The following is a 19,197-nucleotide window of genomic DNA, read 5'->3' as shown; positions in this document are numbered from 1 at the left end:
AGTTAACTTAGAGCAAATGCTAAGCCCAAGAGAATTCAGGCTATGTTAAAGGAACAGTGAGGAGCTTCCCATTGCTGGAGAGGACATATGCCTTGTTCCTGGGTTTAAAATAGCCTAGCTCTGTTTAAAATATGGGGGAGTTAATTTTGTTTTGTGTTAGTTGAAAGTTGGATTCATCTACAAATTACATCAAGTGATACTTAAAATATAGTTTTAAACTACAATATACATTTGGTTTTGAATCTCTATGTTCTATTCACAGCTTAATTGTTCATTAGGGACTTTGAGTCAGTTGGCTTGGCTTAAAAAGCTGAGCACAAATCTGAGTCTTCTTCCCATTTAATACACAGTACAAACAAGAGTGTCTTTCTTAAAATACAAAATTCGTTTATCATAAAAATTCAACCCTGTAAAGTGTACAGTTCAGTGCTTTTTAGTATATTCACAGAGTTGTGCAACCATCCTCACTATCTAATTACAGAAAAACTAAGAGTATCTGAAATAGAACTGACTACATCATAGAAAAGCAAATTTTACATCCAGTAACTGTTTTGGTAAGGCCACTTATAGAATCTCTCTTTTCCACTCTATGGAATTATATAACTCTTCTACTTTGAGGAGATCATGTAAGGTCAGTTTATTTCATGATATATCATTTGAACACATTATTTTTAAATGTGACTGCTTTTAAATTATGTCATTGTTTCATCTTGATTTTGACAAAGAACTTAAAGCATTTAAAACTTACATGGTTCTTTTGTCCAAATACTTTATCCCTAACTTGTTTTTGTTATCTAAGGTTGATAATGAGTCTGTGTGTTCTTGGTGCTCAGAAAGTGCCTGGTCTAATTGTGGCCTCCTTTCTTATCTCTTAGCTTCACAGGATAATGCAGCTGGCTGTGGTTATATCAGAAGTACTTGAGAATGGTTCCTCAGTTTTGGTCTGTTTGGAGGAAGGCTGGGACATCACTGCACAAGTAAACTCTTAAAACATATTTTCAGATACTTAGTTTTATATTTGTATTCAAATTCAGTTGTTTTTAAGTTCTGCAGATGAATCTTTTGTATAATGACTAATGTAATTATGGACAGAGAAAGTCCTGTGTTAAAAACACCTAGTATCCATGAGAAAGCTCTGAGTCCTGAGCTTCCCAGCACAATATAGCCTGGAGCTTCAGCTCAGGGCATCAGGCTCCCACATGAGAGATACACCATGTGAGCATACAAATGGAGCACTTGATCAGAGGGTAGAACATGGATCATCCTTCCTGGGTTTTATCAGCCCTTTCCCTGGCTTTCAATAAGCTCCTCCTTTACCCACTCCACATGAAAAGGGAAAGTATAAATATAAACTACAGTAAGACATTAATCTATACCTGTCAAAAAGTAGATGTCGGTTTGAACTGATACTCTGGCCTTATTAATTAACCTAGGAGAGGGCTGCAGTCAGCAAACTGGCCAGCTAAAGATTAAAATCATAATTTCTGAAAGAAAACATGTAGCCAAAATGAATCTGAGTTTTAGTTTTTGCTGGAAAGTTTGCAGAATTAATTTGATTGGCTGTCGTGGAGCAGTTAGTGAACAAATTTGCTGTTGAGGTGACTTTGCTTGTCTTACTAACAAAATTTTTTCAGGACTGAAAGTAATGAAGTATCCATCCTGCTTGTGCCCTAGGTGACATCCTTGGTTCAGTTACTCAGTGATCCCTTTTATAGGACACTTGAAGGCTTCCGGATGTTGGTCGAAAAAGAGTGGCTCTCTTTTGGTCATAAATTTAGTCAGCGGAGCAGCTTGACTCTCAACTGTCAGGGTAGTGGTTTTACTCCCATATTCCTGCAGTTCTTAGACTGTGTACACCAGGTAAGTAGAGCAAGCTTAAATTGACTTGATATGAAGGAAAGAAAAGAACTAGCATTTATCGAGCCATTGCAGTGCTGTGCCAGGTATCCTCATGTCATGACTCTGATGGACCTGCTGAAATCTTAGCAGTGGATTGCTGGTAATAGAAAAGAAGAGAACTAGTTGGTTTCTGAAATTAGGATAACTGAGTTGGCTATTAGGCTGGCCCCCATGTGAAGTGGCCAGCACTCTAAATTATCATCTCCCAAGAAGAGGAGCAAACTTGGGTTTGTTGTCCAGAAAGGTTTGACCTATGGTAAACAGCAAAAATCTCTAGGTAATGGCAGAGCCTGAAATGCAACAGATGGTCTTCCCAGTTTGAGAGGACTTTAGCTTGTGCCTAGGAATATAGAAGGTAGAGCCAGCCCCTAGAGAAAGAATCCGGGCCCAATCAGGCAAGCCTATGAGGTTGAGAACCCTGGCTCGGTTCTACTCAGTGACCTACTCAGGGCTAATCAAAGGACCAGACAGAAACACAGGTATATAATCCAGTCCAACCCAGCAGGAGCAGGGGAGTGGGGGAGGTGTGAATGCTTTAGGCTCCCTCCTGCCTTCATCTCATGCACATAAGATATAAACTCCCTAATGGGGCCTTAATCAGGATTGGGCTTGAGAATTGCCTGGCACTGGCTTTGCTAAATTGGCCTAGGAAAAGCAGGACTGACATTTCCAGCTTTGTTTCATCTGCACCACAAAATGAATGGGTTCTGGCATATCAAACATATGTGTCAGAACAGTGAGCTTCCTTGGAATGATTGGCCTCAGGTACCTATTGGAAGGAAAGGTGGAAATGTTTTTAGGAACCAAAACTGGAACTAAGTCTTCTTTTTTTTTTTTTTTTTTTTTTAGTTTGTATTCATTTATTATTTTTTCTTAATTTGAAATTTATTGTCAAATTGGTTTCCATACAACACCCAGTGCTCATCCCAACAGGTGCCCTCCTCAATGCCCATCACCCACCCTCCCCTTCCTCCCACCCCCACCCCATCAACTGTCAGTTTATTCTCAGTTTTTAAGAGGCCAAGTTGGTATATGGGTTTTGTTTTGGTTTGGTTTTTTAGTCTATTAATAATTTGATCAGCTCTTTTAATTCACTACATAATTTTTCATTTATTTAAAATGTATAGTTCAATAGTTTTTAGTATATTCACAGATTTGTGTAATTGCCACAATCAATTCTAGAACATTTTATCACTCCAAAAAAAACTCCATACCCATTAGCTGCAACTTTCCATCCCCCTGATCCTACCCCCCACATACACACTCTGGTGGTTGTTTTTGATTGCTCTAATTGGCTTCTTAAAGAAAAGATCTATTGAATAATTTCAATTAATTCTGTCCAAGCAGCATCTGGAGAAGCTGGTGACCAGGTTGAGCTTACATTTTAAATCTTTGCAGCAAATGATATATTTGTTTACTATTTTACTATTAGTCTTTTTATTTCATACTCCTTTTGGCAGATAGATGAGGAAGACATTTAGAGCCCCATTGTCTCTGAAACAGAAAGCTTAACTGAGACCAAGGGAGGGAGCAAGCATCTTTTTTCTCACATCTAGATAGGTGAAAGCATATGAGTTCTTCATGACAGCACTTCTTATTATCTTGCTCATTGCCTTCTTATATCACTTAGCAAATGCACTAGGCTGTATACCTTCAGCTTATGCAGTGATGTATGTCAGTTATTTCTCAGTATAACTGACAGAGGTATGGGGAGGCAGGTAAGAGCAACTACACATTATATGATTTAATTTATAGAAAATTCTACAAAAGGCAAAACTGCAGTGACAGAAAACAGATCAATGGTTTCTTGGGACCAGTGGTCAAGAACGATGGAAGGGCATAAGCAAACTTTTTAGGATGAGGGAACTATTCTGTCTTAATTGTGGTGGTGACTACACAGATGTGTACAGTGACCAAAATTAATCGATCAGCCTATATGCTGAAAATATGGAAATTTTGTTATATGTAAATTATACTTCAGTGAACCTAAGAAACAAAATTTTAATTAGGAAGTCCAACATCTCAGTTAACTGGAGTTCCAGAAAAAGAAAACAGCAGCTATGTGGTTTCTCCAGAGAAAAATTTGTCTGTCTGGTACCCAGAGAATACTTATAAGCCTGACTGCCTGATTCTTAGAAATAGGCAAGAAATGGGTCCAGGGAGATCCCTTTTGAGTGTGCGGATTTTTTCTTTTTCCATGTTATTTTCAACTTCAAGCCTTGTCACCAACCCAGTCGTGCCTGCTGTTCCCAAGCCCAGAGCTCATCAAGTTTGGTTTTTCCAGAGGACAAACCTCTAATCTCTTGCTTTCAAGGAGACAATCACATGACTGCCTGGGGTTGGAAAGGACCCTGGAGATCTCACCACCTCCTCTATAAACTTACATCTAGTCCTCATTTTGGGCTCTCATCTCACCCCTATATATGTTACTCAGCACTTGGGGGCCTCTGAGCCCTGGGCCTTTCTGGATTTACAGGGCAAGCTGTTGCCTTCTCAAATCATTGTCATCCTACAGGCATCCCAGTGTAGCTTCTCATCTTCTGTCATTTACTGCTGTCCTTCCTTCTGTTTTCATCATTCACAAATGTGCTGAATTTTCTTGACCTGCTACTGTCTCCCCTCTCATTCTCCCTACCTCCTTTTAGTTTTTTACCTTTTAAAACTTCCTTTCCTTTAATTAAGGGAGAGTTGCAGGGGGCTGAGTTTGTATGGCTGTATTTGCTTAAGTTAAATGCACTATTACATATGTTAAATATCCATGTTCAACTTGCAGAACTCTGCATACCTAAACATTAGAGTCAGCTAAAGAATCCACTCACAATCAGTAAGAAATGAGAGGTTCTCATGGAAGACATACTGTCCTTGAAAATGAAAACATTATTGTATCCCAAGTATAGTAATAATTACTTGAAATGTAATGCTTATATTTTATTGTTGGTGGTGTGTAGGAGTGTGAATAGTCTAGAATGTTTGAAAGTAACCTGTATTTTGTGAGTACCTCTTAAGTGATGTAAACAAAGTAACTTAACATAAACTAAAATGAAGTAGGAATTATATTCCCGTTGTCTTCAGAATACATTATAATAGATGCTAAAACTGTGTAATGTTAAGTTATATAAAACAACTTGAGGTGTATTTCTAGCAACTTTTCATTTTAAATAATGAGTCAAAATTCAAATGTTCTATATAAATTGAACTTTGATGAAAGTTCACTTATTTGTAGGTGAATGCTTCACAAACTGTAGAAAATAATATTGCTCAGGGTCTAAAGACCTCTTTAGTAGTCATTCAAATCTGGTTGTATCACGTTAAGATGTTTTTAATTAAAATATGAATTTTTAAAAATTTTCCTGAACTGTCATTTGCCTTAGTACCCTCACACATAATATCCTGAGTGCAGGCAAGTCATGGCAAAGCGAGCATATGACCTTAATTGCAGTATTTAAAGGATGCTTGACTATGATAGGTATCAGCTTTGGTGAAGCAAATTACTTTGTGCTGAAAAGGGATTGTTTATTCATTCAAAAACAGAAGACTAAGAAGACTATAGTTAACAAATAGTGCTCTGACTCTTGCTGACTTAATTATAAGGTAGTGTTTCATCATCTCCTACATACTAGTTTTAGGCATTAGAAAACGCCTTCTTTGAATACCTTTCAAGTGAACACTAGTGCTTTACATGACTCTGGCTTTTGCCAGACAATTCGAATTACTGCTGTCCTCAGTCTCTCGGGGACACAAAACAGAGCCAGGCCCAACAACATTTAAAAGAAAAAAAAAGTGCAAAATTGCGCAGCAGCAAGCGAAACTCCCAGGTGGAATGTGTTCACTGCTTATTAACCATTTCTAACATGCTGAATGCCAAAAGGCAGTCTATGGAAATTTGCCTAGACTTGTCCATTAGTACTAATAGAGTTACAAAGAAAACAGATGAAGCACTGATCTTAAATTAGAACTGCCTCATCATATAAAAAGCCATTGTTTATGCCAGTATATCCAGGTGTCAGATGAATTAAAATGCTAGATCACTGTTTCATAATAGCAACATCTGGCAAATTTTTTGTTGCTTCTAAAAGAAATTGGCTTAGTTCAAATGATATCATTACAGGATGCTTCCTTTTCTTAAAATAGTTGAACCAAATTCAAAAGAAATACATCCAAAATATAAAAATGAAATTTTTACCTAAAATTTATTTTTAAAATACAATACCAAAGGAACAAACCTGTATGATATAAACGAAAACATGGAGTATAGGAAAGCATCTTCTCTACTTCAACATTAGAGTAAATCTTTGAGAACTTAGAACTTATTGTTTGAGGACCTGTTGTTTGAGAAAAACAAATACTAGTTACACCTTTGCTTTTGAAGTTTATTCAAATCGTAAATTGACTCACTCTGGTCTGGCTGTAAGAGATGGTTGTCTTCACAGTTAAAATGCCAGCACTATGCCAAGTCCTGTTCCAAAGAGAAAAACTATTTGCCTTTTAAAGATATGAACTTTCCTTGTGAGCACATGTGTAAGGAGCTAGGCTGCCCCCAAACAGTTTCATGACTATAAAATTTATCCATTAGTATTGACAAATGACTGCAGTTAGTGGATTAATGGCATATTCAAAGTTTCTGGTGTCTGCCTGCTCCTCATTCATCTGAAAACTGGCAGAAACTGACACAATCCAAGCTGTTTTATAACAAGCCAATTTTGTATTAAAGTTGTTAATATTTTGAGCCCATAAACTGAGTTTATGTATCAGTCTTACTAATTTTTGATCTTTAACAAATTTTTCAACCTCTCTGTGCTTTGGTTTCTAGATAGATACATGGATAGGCATAGCTATCAGATGGATTACAAATCATTTTTTTTTAATGTTTATTTATTTTTGAGAGAGAGAGACAGAGAGAGACAGAGCATAAGTGGGGGAGGGGCAGAGAGAGAGGGAGACAAAGAATCTGAAGCAGGCTCCAGTCTCTGAATTATCAACACAGAGCCCAATGCAGGACTTGAACCCACAAACTGTGAGATCATGACCTGAGCCGGTCAGACGTTTAACTGACTGAGCCACCAGGCACCCCAGAAGGATTATAAATCTTACATAAAATCATTTGTACAGTAGAAACTGCACAGTTAATGTTTGTTAAATCTTAATCTTGAAATAACAAAAACTAACATTAGTTGCTTGTTTTTCTAGGGTGTATCTACCATACCCACAGTTTTTCCAATGTTGACACCATCCTATATAGGGTCTCTTGTAGCTTAACATTTCTAAATCTTGAAAGTAAAATCCAGTGTTGACCTACTATATTTTATTCCCAAAATGTTGATCTTTCCTGGGATTTGAGTCATAGCTTATTTTATGGGCCTTTAAATTTTATAAAGTACTTAATGGCACATGGGCAAAATATAAGACCCTATAAATTCATGTTTCTCCAAATTCCATTTCATATTCTCTTCTTATAAATAAGTGAAATTGGCAAGTTTCACTCCGTAATGGAAAACAAAACTAAAATACCTCACATAGCTTTGTCTTTTAAATCTGTATATTTTTGTCTTTCATCAAGATAAATACAAAATTATTTTGGACAACAGAATCCAGATGATGCCTGACAAAGGCCTAAACTCTACTCATCAGCATATTTGGGGAAATGCTCATATAGAATTAATTTATAGACTGAAATGCTTATCATTTCCAATTCTGCATATTATAATAAGGCTAAATTCATTTGAAGCAGATTTGCCTTTAGGCTCCAAAAATCTTGTGGCCAACAGGAAAGAATAAAATACTGAATCCAAATGCTGTTCTTTGAAAAGATCAATAGAATTGATAAACTTCTAGCGAGACTGATCAAAGAAAGACACAAAATATCAATATTAGAAATGAGAGGGGCACCTGGGTGGCTCAGTTGGTTGAGCGTCCAACTTTGGCTCAGGTCATGATCCCACAGTCCATGATTTCAAGCCCTGTGTTGGGCTCTGTGCTGACAGCTCAGAGCCTGGAGCCTGCTTTGGATTCTGTGTACCCTGCCCCTGCTCCTCCCCCCACTCATGCTCTCACTCTCTAAAAAATAAATAAATGTTAAAAAAAATTTTTAAAAAGAAATGAGAAAGATGACATCACTACAGAGTCTACAGATATGAAAAGCACGGTAAAGGAATATTATGAACATTTTTACACCAATAAAATAAACAGTTTAGATTAAATGGACAGATTCCTTGAAAGACACAAACTCCCACACTCACTCAAGGAGGAATACATAATTTGAATAAGTCTATGTCTGTTAAGAAAATTGAAATTGTAGTTAAAAATCTTTCCACACTGCAAACTTCAGACCCAGGTGGATTCCCTGGTCAATTCTACCAAGCATTTAAGGAAGAAATAATAGAAATTCTACAAAAACTCTTCCAGAAAATTGAAACAAAGGTAATACTTCTCAACTCAGTCTATGAAACCAGCATTACCCTGGCCTGACAAAGCCAACAAAAGAAAACTATAGACCAGTATCTGTGATGATCACACATTTGATGATCACACATGCAAATTTTCTAAACAAAATTTTAGCACATCTAATCCAACAAAATATTTAAACATAATAGGGGCAACTGGGTGGCTCAGTTGGTTAAGTGTCAGACTTCGGCTTAGGTCACGATCTCACTGCAAGTTTCCAGCCTCACATCAGGCTCCGTGCTGACAGCTTGGAGCATGGAGCCTGCTTCAGATTCTGTCTCCATCTCTCTGACCCTCCCCTGCTCGTTCTCTGTCTCTGTCTCTCTTTCTCAAATATAAAAAAATAAAACATAAAAAAAAATTTTAATAAATAAAAGATAATATACCATGGCCAGGTGGCACTTACCCCAGGAATGCACAGTTGGTTTCACATTTGAAATCAATCGCTATAATTCACCATATTAAGAAACTAAAAAAGAAAAACCATATGGTCAAAACCAATAGACTCAAACAACCGTTTGACAAAATATAACCCATTTCTGTAAAAATGTTCAGGAAACCAGGAATAGAAGAGAACTTTCTCAAACTATAAATAGTATTTTTTTGAAACCTACAGCTAACATCATATTTACTAGTGAAAGACTAAATGTTTTTCCCCTAAGATCAGTAATAAGATGTGGATGTCTGCTTTACCACTTCTATTCAACATTGTACTAAATAAAGATCCTAGCCATGCAATAAGGCAAGAAAATAATAATAATAATAATAATAATAATAATAATAAAGACATCCACATTAGAAAAGTGAAATTATCTTTTTTCACAAACAACAGTTGTCTATGGAATCTACAAAAAAAAAAAGAAAAAGCTAGTAGAATAAGTGAATCTGGCAAGGCTACAGAACACATGATCAATATACAAAACTCACTACTATTTCCACAGACTAACAATGAATCATTGGAAAATTGAAATGTAAAAATTATTACCTTTACAATAGTATCAAAGAACGCAAAAGAAATCTAACAAAATAAGTTAAAGACCTAGACACTGAAAACTACAAAACCTTACTGAGAGAAATTAAAGGCCTAACCAAAGCAAGAGATACCTCTTGCTCAGAAGACTCAATATTGTTGAAATGTCAATCTCCACAAATTGATCTAAAGATTCAGTGCAATCACAATCAAACTCCCAGAAGGCTATTTTGTAGAAATTGGCAAGCTCATTCTAAAATCCATATGGAAATGCAAAGAATCTAGAATAGCCAAAACAAATTTGAAAAAGAACAAAATTGGAAGACTTGCACTATCTGATTTTATTATAAAGCTACTGTAGTCAAGACTGTGTGATAATTGATGTAAAGATAGATAGGTCAATGGAAAGGAAGAGAGTCCAGAAATAGTCCCACACATATATGATATGCAGACAACTGATTTTCAACGAAGGTGCAAAACAATCGGTAGAGAAAGGATAGTTTTTTTCAGCCAACAGTGCCAGACAATTGGATTCCCATATGCAAAAAAAAAAAAAAAAATTTAACTTTGATCCAAACCTAGTAACAGTATAAAAATTAATTCAAAAGGGGTCATAGACCTAAATGTAAGACCTAATATTATACAATTTCTAAAAGAAAATATAGGAAGAATTTTTGTGACCTTGGGTTAAGGCAAGGTATCTTAACATTCAACACCAAAAGCATGATTTATAAAAGAACAAATTGAAAGGTTAGACCTAGTTAAAATTTAAAATTTTGTTCTTCAAAAATTACTGTTAATAAAATGAAAAGACAAATCAGAGAGAGAGAAAATATTTGCACATTATGTATCTGCTTAAAGGACTTATGTCCAGAATAATTCAAAAATTCTTCAAACTCAGTAATAAGAAAACAACCAACTTATTTTTTTGTGGGCAAAATATTTGTAATGACTTTACCAAGAGGTACAGATGGCAGATAAGCACATGAGAATATACCTGACATCATTTGTCATTAGGAAATGCAAATTAAAATCACAGCCAAATACCTCTACATACCTATTTTAATGGATAAAAAATTTTAAACTGACTACCTCAGGCATAGATGAAGATGTGAAGGAACCAGAACTCTAACACTGCTGGAGGGAATACAGAATTGTACCACCATTTGGGAAAATAGTTTGGACATTTTTTAAAAAGTTAAACATACCTGTACCTACCATGTGATTCGGCATTCCATCCCTAGGCAGTTATGCAAGAGAATGAGAGTTTTTGCCCATACAAAGGCTTATACATAACTATTCATAGCAGCTTTATAGATAACAACCAGAAATCCAGAAGCAACTTAATGCCCATCCACAGCTATGAATGAACAAATGGTGGTATATCCATACAATGGAATACTATTTAACTATAGAAAGAAATTAACTACTGATAACCCAACATGTCTGCATCTCAAAGAATTATGCTTAGTGAAAGAAGGCAGACAAAAAAAGAGTTCATACTTATGATTCCATTTATATAAAGCTCTAGTAAATGTAGATTAATCTATAGTGACAAAAAGCAAATCAATGTTTGCTTGAAGAAAGTGTCCAGGAAGAGGCAAAGGGAGCCCAAGGCACTTTTAGGAGTTACGAATGATATATTCATTATCTTAATTGTGCCAATGATTTCAGGGTGTATAGATACGTCAAAACTTACCAAATTGTACACTTTAAATATGTGCAGCTTATTGTACATCAATTATGCCTCATTAAAGCTGTTAAAAAAAGTCTCCTGGCTAACAAACCTCTAATCTCTCACTTATTCCCCATATCTTAAGTCCTTAGATGAGATCTCTTTGGCCTAACCCTATTGCTTCTACTAAAACAATACTTAACAGAGAGAAGGAAGCACATGGATTGTGCTTTTTGGAGACTACTGTAGAATTTTACAGTGGGAGAGTCTAGATGTCACACTGACAAGGAGGGGAAAAAAAGCCAGTGAACTGGGCAAACTGAGTCTCTGGAAGATAGGACTAAATAGAGAAAGTATAATTTTTCTTTTTTACTGGAAATCTAAGCACCAGATTTTGCCATGTGAATATAATCAAGTCTTCATTTCTTATTATGGTAAAAAGACATTTTAGAAGAGAGAATTGAGAGCCCAGAAATAAACCCACACATATATGGACAATTAATTTACAACAAAGCAGCCAAGAACATAAAGTGGAGAGAGGACAGTTTTCAACAAATGGAAAAACTGAACAACTACATGCAAAAGAATGACACCAGACCACTGTCTTACACCATACACAAAAATTAACTCAAAATGGATTAAAGACTTGAATGTAAGGACTGAAACTATAAAATTCCTAGAAGAAAACATGGGCAGTACGCTCCTTGACATCAGTCTTAGCGATGTATTTATGGATCTGACACCAAAGGCAAGGGAAGCAAAAGCAAAAATAAACACATGGGACTACACTGAACCAAAAAGCTTCCACACAATGAAGCAAACCATCAAAATGAAACGACAGACTACTGAATGGGAGATGATATTTGCAAATTATATATCTGATAAGGGGTTAATACCCACAATATATAAAGAACTCCTATAACTCAATGATTAAAAAACAAAACAAAACAAAACATGGACAGAGGATCTAAATAGACATTTTTCCTGTGTTTCTTAATGTCAGATTCCAGATGTGGTTATCTAAGTATTAATCAATCCAGCATTCAGGTCAATCTGAATCTTTTTTTCCATTGAAGAAATCCTCACATGCTTATTTCTTAAACTGTTGCTAAAGAGGAAAAGAAAAAGAGAAAGAAAAAAAGTTGTTCTACCTCTTCTTTTCTACTTCCAGTAAACCTGATAATTAACCTCAGTTTGGGGGCAGATTGTTTTTCAACCCCAAGCAGTTAGCAACTGCAGGTGCCCTTGTGGCACATACAGGCACAAGCATAGTGCCCCAAGCACCATCACGATGATGCTATCTAAGCACCAATTCCAGTTCAAGCAGGGTGAGTGCCAGGGTCCTTGAGAAGTGTCTAACCTTTCTAACATAATTGTAGGGTCTGGGATTTGTGGTGAGGCCAGTCACTCAGTACAGTGGGCTGTGAAAGTATTTTTCCACTTGTAGAGTTTTGCTTCTTAGTCCTAGCATATGATCTCCCTGAAATGCCTGTAAGTTCAATGTAAGGTCATATTCATTATCATTTCCATCCTACTTTACCTCATAAGTGGGTCTTCAAAATTACATACTTAAGCATATTAAGTATCAGAATAATCAAGGAAAGATACAGACATGTATGAGGCAAGTGGTTTCTATGGAAAATAGTTATTGAGAGAAATGTTTTGTTATTTGGCGCTTTGTTTAATAAAAAGATTTTTTAAAGTTTTTAGAATCTATTATGGACTGGGTCTGTAGAAATAGCCCTGAACTCTTCTTCCCCTGTGAGTAACAAAGTGTATTCCAATGTCTGTTGGGGCAAAGTTGTTCTTGGAGCTCACTCTCCCTGAGCACGTTGAATATTTCTCCTCCCTGAGACTCAAATGGAAGGGAACCAAGTTCTATCTCGGGCTTGTCCCCTGCTTCTGTCCTACCATCCACAACCTGAGTCACCCCCTCTCTGTCATGTGCACAATGGCTATTGGGGTGGTGCTATTGGTTCTGAACCAGAAGCTCAGACTAAAGAGCTTGCAGTTCTAAAACCTTAGAATAGGGCACATTACCTAGCTATTCAGAGCCATGTTCCATGGAAAGCTCTCCTGTCTTATGGAGACCTGATGCAACAGGAAGTGGCTCAGATAAGGGAAGCAACTCCACAGTATATAAGCCCATTGTATGAGAGTCACACTCCCTTTTAAAACATTTTCTTAAAATCCATTTTACTTCATATTATGAGGTAAATTTTTAGTTCATTTAAAAAACCAATAAGAGGGGCGCCTGGGTGGCCCAGTCGGTTAAGCATCCGACTTCAGCCAGGTCACGATCTTGCGGTCCATGAGTTCGAGCCCCGAGTCAGGCTCTGGGCTGATGGCTCGGAGCCTGGAGCCTGTTTCCGATTCTGTGTCTCCCTCTCTCTCTGCCCCTCCCCCGTTCATGCTCTGTCTCTCTCTGTCCCAAAAATAAATAAAAAACGTTGAAAAAAAAATTAAAAAAAAAAATAAATAAAAAACCAATAAGAAAATGTCAAGGGGAAAAAACACCTTTAATCACAGAAAACTAGGTTTCTAACCAAATGATAAACTTTAATAAATCAGTGATATCCAGATCGTGACTTTAAATTTTCACTGATCTGGGGTAGCTACCTGGGTAGCTCAGCCAGTTAAGCGTCTGACTTTGGCTTGGGTCATGATCTCACAGTTTGTGGGCTCAAGCCCTGCCTTGGGCCCTGTGCTGACAGCTCAGAGCCTGGAGCCTGCTTCGGATTCTGTCTCCCTTTCTCTCTGCCCCTCCCCCTCCTTGCTCTCTCTCTCTCTCTCTCTCTCTCTCTCTCAAAAATAAATAAACATAAAAATTTTTTTAAAAACAGATTCTCAGGGGCGCCTGGGTGGCTCAGTCGGTTAAGCATCCGACTTCAGCTCAGGTCATGATCTCACACTCCATGAGTTCAAGCCCCGCGTCGGGCTCTGTGCTGACAGCTCAGAGCTTGGAGCCTGCTTCGGATTCTGTGTCTCCCTCTCTCTCTGCCGCTCCCCTCTCTGTGTCTCTCTGTCAGACTCTGTGTCTGTCTCTCTGTGTCTCAAAAATAAATAAAAACATTAAAAAAAAATAGATTCTCACTGATCTTTTAGTCTGTAATATCAACATACATGCCTGCTCACTTTGGCTGACCAAGTGTGGGTCTACATTGCCAAATTAAACATGGAGAGAAAAGCTGGCTTCTAGACAGCCTGCCTAAAGTGTTCATTTGAAACAGCTTTTAAGCAAGTATAATTATGATTGGAACTTCTCTCAACCAAACAAAATTCTCTAACGGGCCATGAGAGATTGAGTCATAGAGAGGTGAAACTGCTAGGTTGATTGGAGTATCACGAGGTCATCAGCCTACCTTCTGCCACCATAAGATGGCTCCACAGAGTCTGCATGCAGCTTGTCTAAAGTACACTATAGCTCAGTGACCGTTCCAAGTTCTGCCTTGCTCCCTCCCTCCCATATCATGCTTTCATCCTTATTCCTATGTCCAAGGACCTCACAGTCTAATTTCATGATGACCAATCAGGTTAAATGGCATAAGCCCTTCCCCCTTCCCTTGGCACTTGAACGTATCTTTCTTCTACTCATCTGTCCGTCCTCATTTCCAAAGCTGTTCCCTATATCTGGGCCTGTAGTCTCATTCATTCTTGCTTTCCTGGAGCCTTACTCTCTTAGTTTCCAGCTCTTTTGCCACAACTTGTTCTCTCTCTACTGGCTTCTCTTGCATTGTCCTCAGACAGGCACGTCGTATTTCTTTTGTCCAGAAAAGATCTCTTGCTGTCCCCTAAACCACCACCTCCTCTCTCATTCCTTTCACTGCCAAATTGCTTGTTTTATTACCCACTATTACACCACAAACACTTGAAGGGAAAATTATGACTTGTGATAATTTATGTCTATCAAGTATTAGCACAGTATAAAGCAGTGAATAAGGCACAGACTATTGGAGTCTAACAAGCCGGATTCAAATTTGGTCTCACTGGTTACTGTCTAATGACCTTGGGAAGTTACTTAATCTTACTCATCCTCAGCGTCTTTGTTTCTAAATGGGGGAAGAGGTGGTGGGAATGATAATGCTTATCTTCAGAGGATAAGATAGAATAGATATTTTTCCAAAGACATGCAAGTGGCCAATAGGCATATGAAAAGGTGGTCAGCATCACTAATATCAGGAAAATGCAAATCCAAACCACAATGAGATATCACCTCACACCTATTAAGATGTAGAGAAAAGGGAGCCCTTGTGCATAGTTGGTGGGAATGTAGATTGGTGCAACCACTGTGAAAAAGTGGTTCCTCAAAAAACTAAAAATAGAATGACCTTATGATCTGGCAGTCCCACTTCTGGGTATTTATCCAAGGGAGTGAAATCAGTATCTCAAAGAGATAGCTCTAATCCTGTATTCACTGAAGCGTTATTCACTAAATAGCCAACATATGGAAATAGCCTAAGTGTCCATCTACAGATGAATGGATAAAGAAAATGTTATATATATAAACAATGGAATATTATTCAGCCATGAGAAAAAAATAAAAAAGGAAATCTTGCCATTTGCAACAACGTGGCTGGACCTTGAGGACATTATGCTAAGTGAAATAAGTCAGAGAAAAATTAATTCAGTATAATCTCATTTATATGTGGAATCTAAAAAAGCCAAACTCATAGAAACAGTAGAATGCTGGTTGCCAGAGGCTGGGGTTTGGGGAAAATGGGGAAATACCAGTTAAAGGGTACAAACTTCCAGTTATAAGAGAAATAAGTTCTGGAAATCCAATGTACAGCATGATGACTATAGTTAACAATGCTGTATTATATACTTGAAAGTTGCGAAGAGACTAGATCTTAAATGTTCTCACCAAGGAAGAAGGTAATTTTGTGAGGTGATAAAGGTATAACTAATCGTATTGTGGTAATCATTTCATAATAAATATGTGTATCAAATCATCACATTTTATACCTTAAATTTAAACATTATGGGGCGCTTGGGTGGCTCAGCCGGTTAGGCGTCCAACTTCAGCTCAGGTCATGATCTCACGGTTTATGAGTTCGAGCCCCGCGTCAGGCTTAGAGCCTGGAGCCTGCCTTGGATTCTGTGTCTCCCCTCTCTCTGCCTCTCCCATGCTTATGCTCTGTCTCTCTCTGTCTCTCAATAATAAATAAATGTTAAAAATTTTTTTTTTAATTTACACATTATATGTCAATCATATCTCAATAAAACCAGATAAGAATGATGCCTATCATATAGTGTTGTTATGGAGAGTAAATGAAATTATGATTCTGAAAACCCCTTGCATGGTGTCTGGCACATAGTAGTTGCTCAGAAAGGCTGGTTTCCTTCCCACCTCCACTTACGGTAGGGATTCAGTTGATTGAGTGACCACATGGTCTCCTGCATATATCAGGACATCATTCAGTGGCGTGGCATCCAGTTTTTGTTAAGTTTGGGTCTTACTCTTTTCTTTGCCTTGTGTGTTTCAGGTTCACAACCAGTATCCAACTGAGTTTGAATTCAATCTCTATTACTTGAAGTTCTTGGCTTTCCACTATGTGTCTAATCGCTTTAAAACATTTCTCCTGGATTCAGACTATGAAAGATTAGAGCATGGTATGTATTTGCATGCCCTTGTTTCATCTTTTTTGATAGTTTTTGTGTGTTTTTTAAAACAAATTTAATGTTTATTTTTGAAGGAGAGAGAGAGAGAGAGAGAATGAGCAGGGGAGAGGTAGAGAGAGAGGGAGACACAGAATCTGAAGCAGGCTCCAGCTCTGAGCTGTCAGCACAGAGCCTGACATGGGGCTTGAACTCATGAGCCATGCAATCATGACCTGAGCCGAAGTCAGAAGCTTAACCAACGGAGCCACCCAGATGCCCCATTTTTTTGTGTTTTTAATTGAAAACTCCAATAACATAACTACCCCCAAGTGTGGCAAGGCCATTTTAGGATTTATAAAAGTAGAATAGGTAGGAACGAGTGCCCAGATTCTGAGATTATGTGCTGTACTAGCTCTTAGGGACTGCAAGTGGTCTTCCCTGTAGCACCTTTGAAAGGTGAAATCTGCTTACTATTTTAATATCTCAAAGTGGTATCACCGTTTGAAGAGAAACATTTGACCTAGTTTTTCCATCCCAGGTACACTCTGGTAGGAAAGGTGCCTGCCCTTGGAGGCACTTTGCATAGCAGTAAAGGCTCTGGAGGAAATAGAACAGGATTAAATTCTAGTATTCCCAGTACCAACTGAGTACTTTGGACATGTTAGGTGCCTCTCTGAGTTTCTTCAGTTTCCTCATCTTTAAAATGAGTACAATAATAGCACCTACGCCTTTGGGTCATGATGATCACATTACGAAATATTTGTAAACTTCTTAGCACAGTTTATAGTGTATAATAATAACTCATTAAATTTTAGACATCTCCATCAATATTATAATTTTTAAGAGCAGTAATACTTGTAAAGAGTAGATTTTAAAAGTCAGGCGCCCCCTGTGAAAACATTCCCACAGGGATTTTACATTCTGTTGTTATAGGGAGAAGAGAAGGGAGGATGTACAGGATCTTGTTAAGAAGACAACAAAGAAAAACATCAGCTATTTTCAGTATATGTACCTGGATATTCATAAAAAAGACTCTTCTAGTAGCTGAAAATATTTACTGATGTTCTCAGTTTACAGTTTACAGTATGTCTTGGGACATACTGCTTTCCAGTGCATGCTGTTAAAATTGTCTAGTGTGATATTTTATACTGTTGGGAAGGGAGACAGCACTGGTTCTTATTTATACTTCTAGACCTTTGTTGACTCAGAATTGTCGTTCCACACGTCATAATCAGAAACTTTATAATTTCTTAAGCACCCATGTTTTGGGAAGATATGAAGGAAAGCTGGTTACAAGAGACATTGGAGTCACTTGGAGAACTTTTAAAATATCTGCTTGGACTCATCCTCAGAGATTCTGATTTAATTGGTCTGAGGCAAGACCTAAGCATTGGGGGTTTTTAAAGCCCTTGATTTTTCCAATGTGTGGCCAGGGTTGAAAACTACCACACTGGACTCTGCAGTTAAAAGGTAGACTAGAAACACTAATTAGTCTTGGGGGCCTCTTACAGGATTTTGTGCAGAGTTGGGCTTGAGACCATCTTTTCTGATAAACTGATAAGTTGCTTCTTGACTTTTGACTGAGTCATTTCATTCAAAGCAAGACAGCACTGCTAAGGAAGCACCCTTCCTGGCCTTTTAAAGAAATAACCTCCTGGGGCTACTGGGTGGCTCAGTCAGTTGAGCATCTGAATCTTGATCTCAGGGTCATGAGTTTAAGCCCAGCATTAGGCTCTGCACTGGATGTGAAGCCTACTTAAAAAAAAAAGAAGAAGGAGAGGGAGGGGGAGGGGGGGGAGGAGGAGGAGAAGGAGAAGAAGGAGAAGAAGAAGGAGTGCCTGGGTGGCTCAGTCTGTTAAACATCTGACTCTTGATTTTGGCTTGGGTTATGATCTCACAGTTTGTGAGATCGAGCCCTGCATTGGGTGTTGCATTGACAGCACGGAGTCTGCTTGGGATTCTTCTCTCTCTCTCTCTCTCTCCCTCTCTATCTGCCCCTCCCTTGCTCACACAGTCTCTCTCTCAAAATAAATAATAAAACTTTTGTTTTTAAAGCTTATTTAAAAAAAAAAGTGAGCTCATGTGAGTGACACATTGACTGTTTGATGGGTGCAAAGATAGGATCAGAAACTCCCTGAAGCACCTCCCCCACCCACTACATTTGGCTTTTGTTAAGTCACTCAAGGATACAGACCACACCCTTCTATCATCCAAAGTCTTCATGACCATGATTTGCAGTATATAAATTACTAAATAAGAAAACACTTTAAATGGCTTCATAATGAACAGCCAACGACTGAAAAAAGAAACATAAAATTATGTTTTTAACTGAACTTCATCACATAACTCTAAGTCCTTCCCATTTCTCCTGAAAAATATGTAGAATGACTCCTGGCATGGAGCTCTGTGAATCTAGATATAGATGTAGGATATAGATTAGAAGAGAGTCGCTATGTGCTGCTAAATACTTGGGAAAACCTTACCAGATGTTTTCCTTCCATTTGGGTTTGTTTCCATATAGCTGTGAAGTTCATTCCTATCCTTAGCTTTGCGGTCACCACCTAAGGTTTCTGCACATACATTGCTGTTCTGAGAGCTGTAAGATATATTT

General features: G+C 37.7%; 1 protein-coding gene across 5 annotated transcripts in view; it reads left to right on the top strand.

The window, feature by feature from the left end:
• SBF2 (SET binding factor 2) overlaps positions 1–19,197 on the top strand; it is a 474,987-nt gene that overhangs the window by 445,801 nt on the left and 9,989 nt on the right. For all 5 annotated transcript variants that reach the window (XM_042906593.1, XM_042906592.1, XM_042906591.1 and 2 more), the window contains 3 exons: positions 876–977; positions 1,675–1,860; positions 16,472–16,598. In XM_042906593.1, coding sequence (XP_042762527.1) covers positions 876–977; positions 1,675–1,860; positions 16,472–16,598 — 415 coding nt within the window. The remainder of the gene's footprint in view (positions 1–875; positions 978–1,674; positions 1,861–16,471; positions 16,599–19,197) is intronic.

This window comes from Panthera leo, chromosome D1 (assembly GCF_018350215.1).
Source record: "Panthera leo isolate Ple1 chromosome D1, P.leo_Ple1_pat1.1, whole genome shotgun sequence".
In the NCBI taxonomy this organism is placed as follows: Eukaryota; Metazoa; Chordata; class Mammalia; order Carnivora; family Felidae; genus Panthera; species Panthera leo.
The sequence above is the reverse complement of the archived record's forward strand: the minus strand, read 5'-3'. Positions and strand labels throughout refer to the sequence as shown.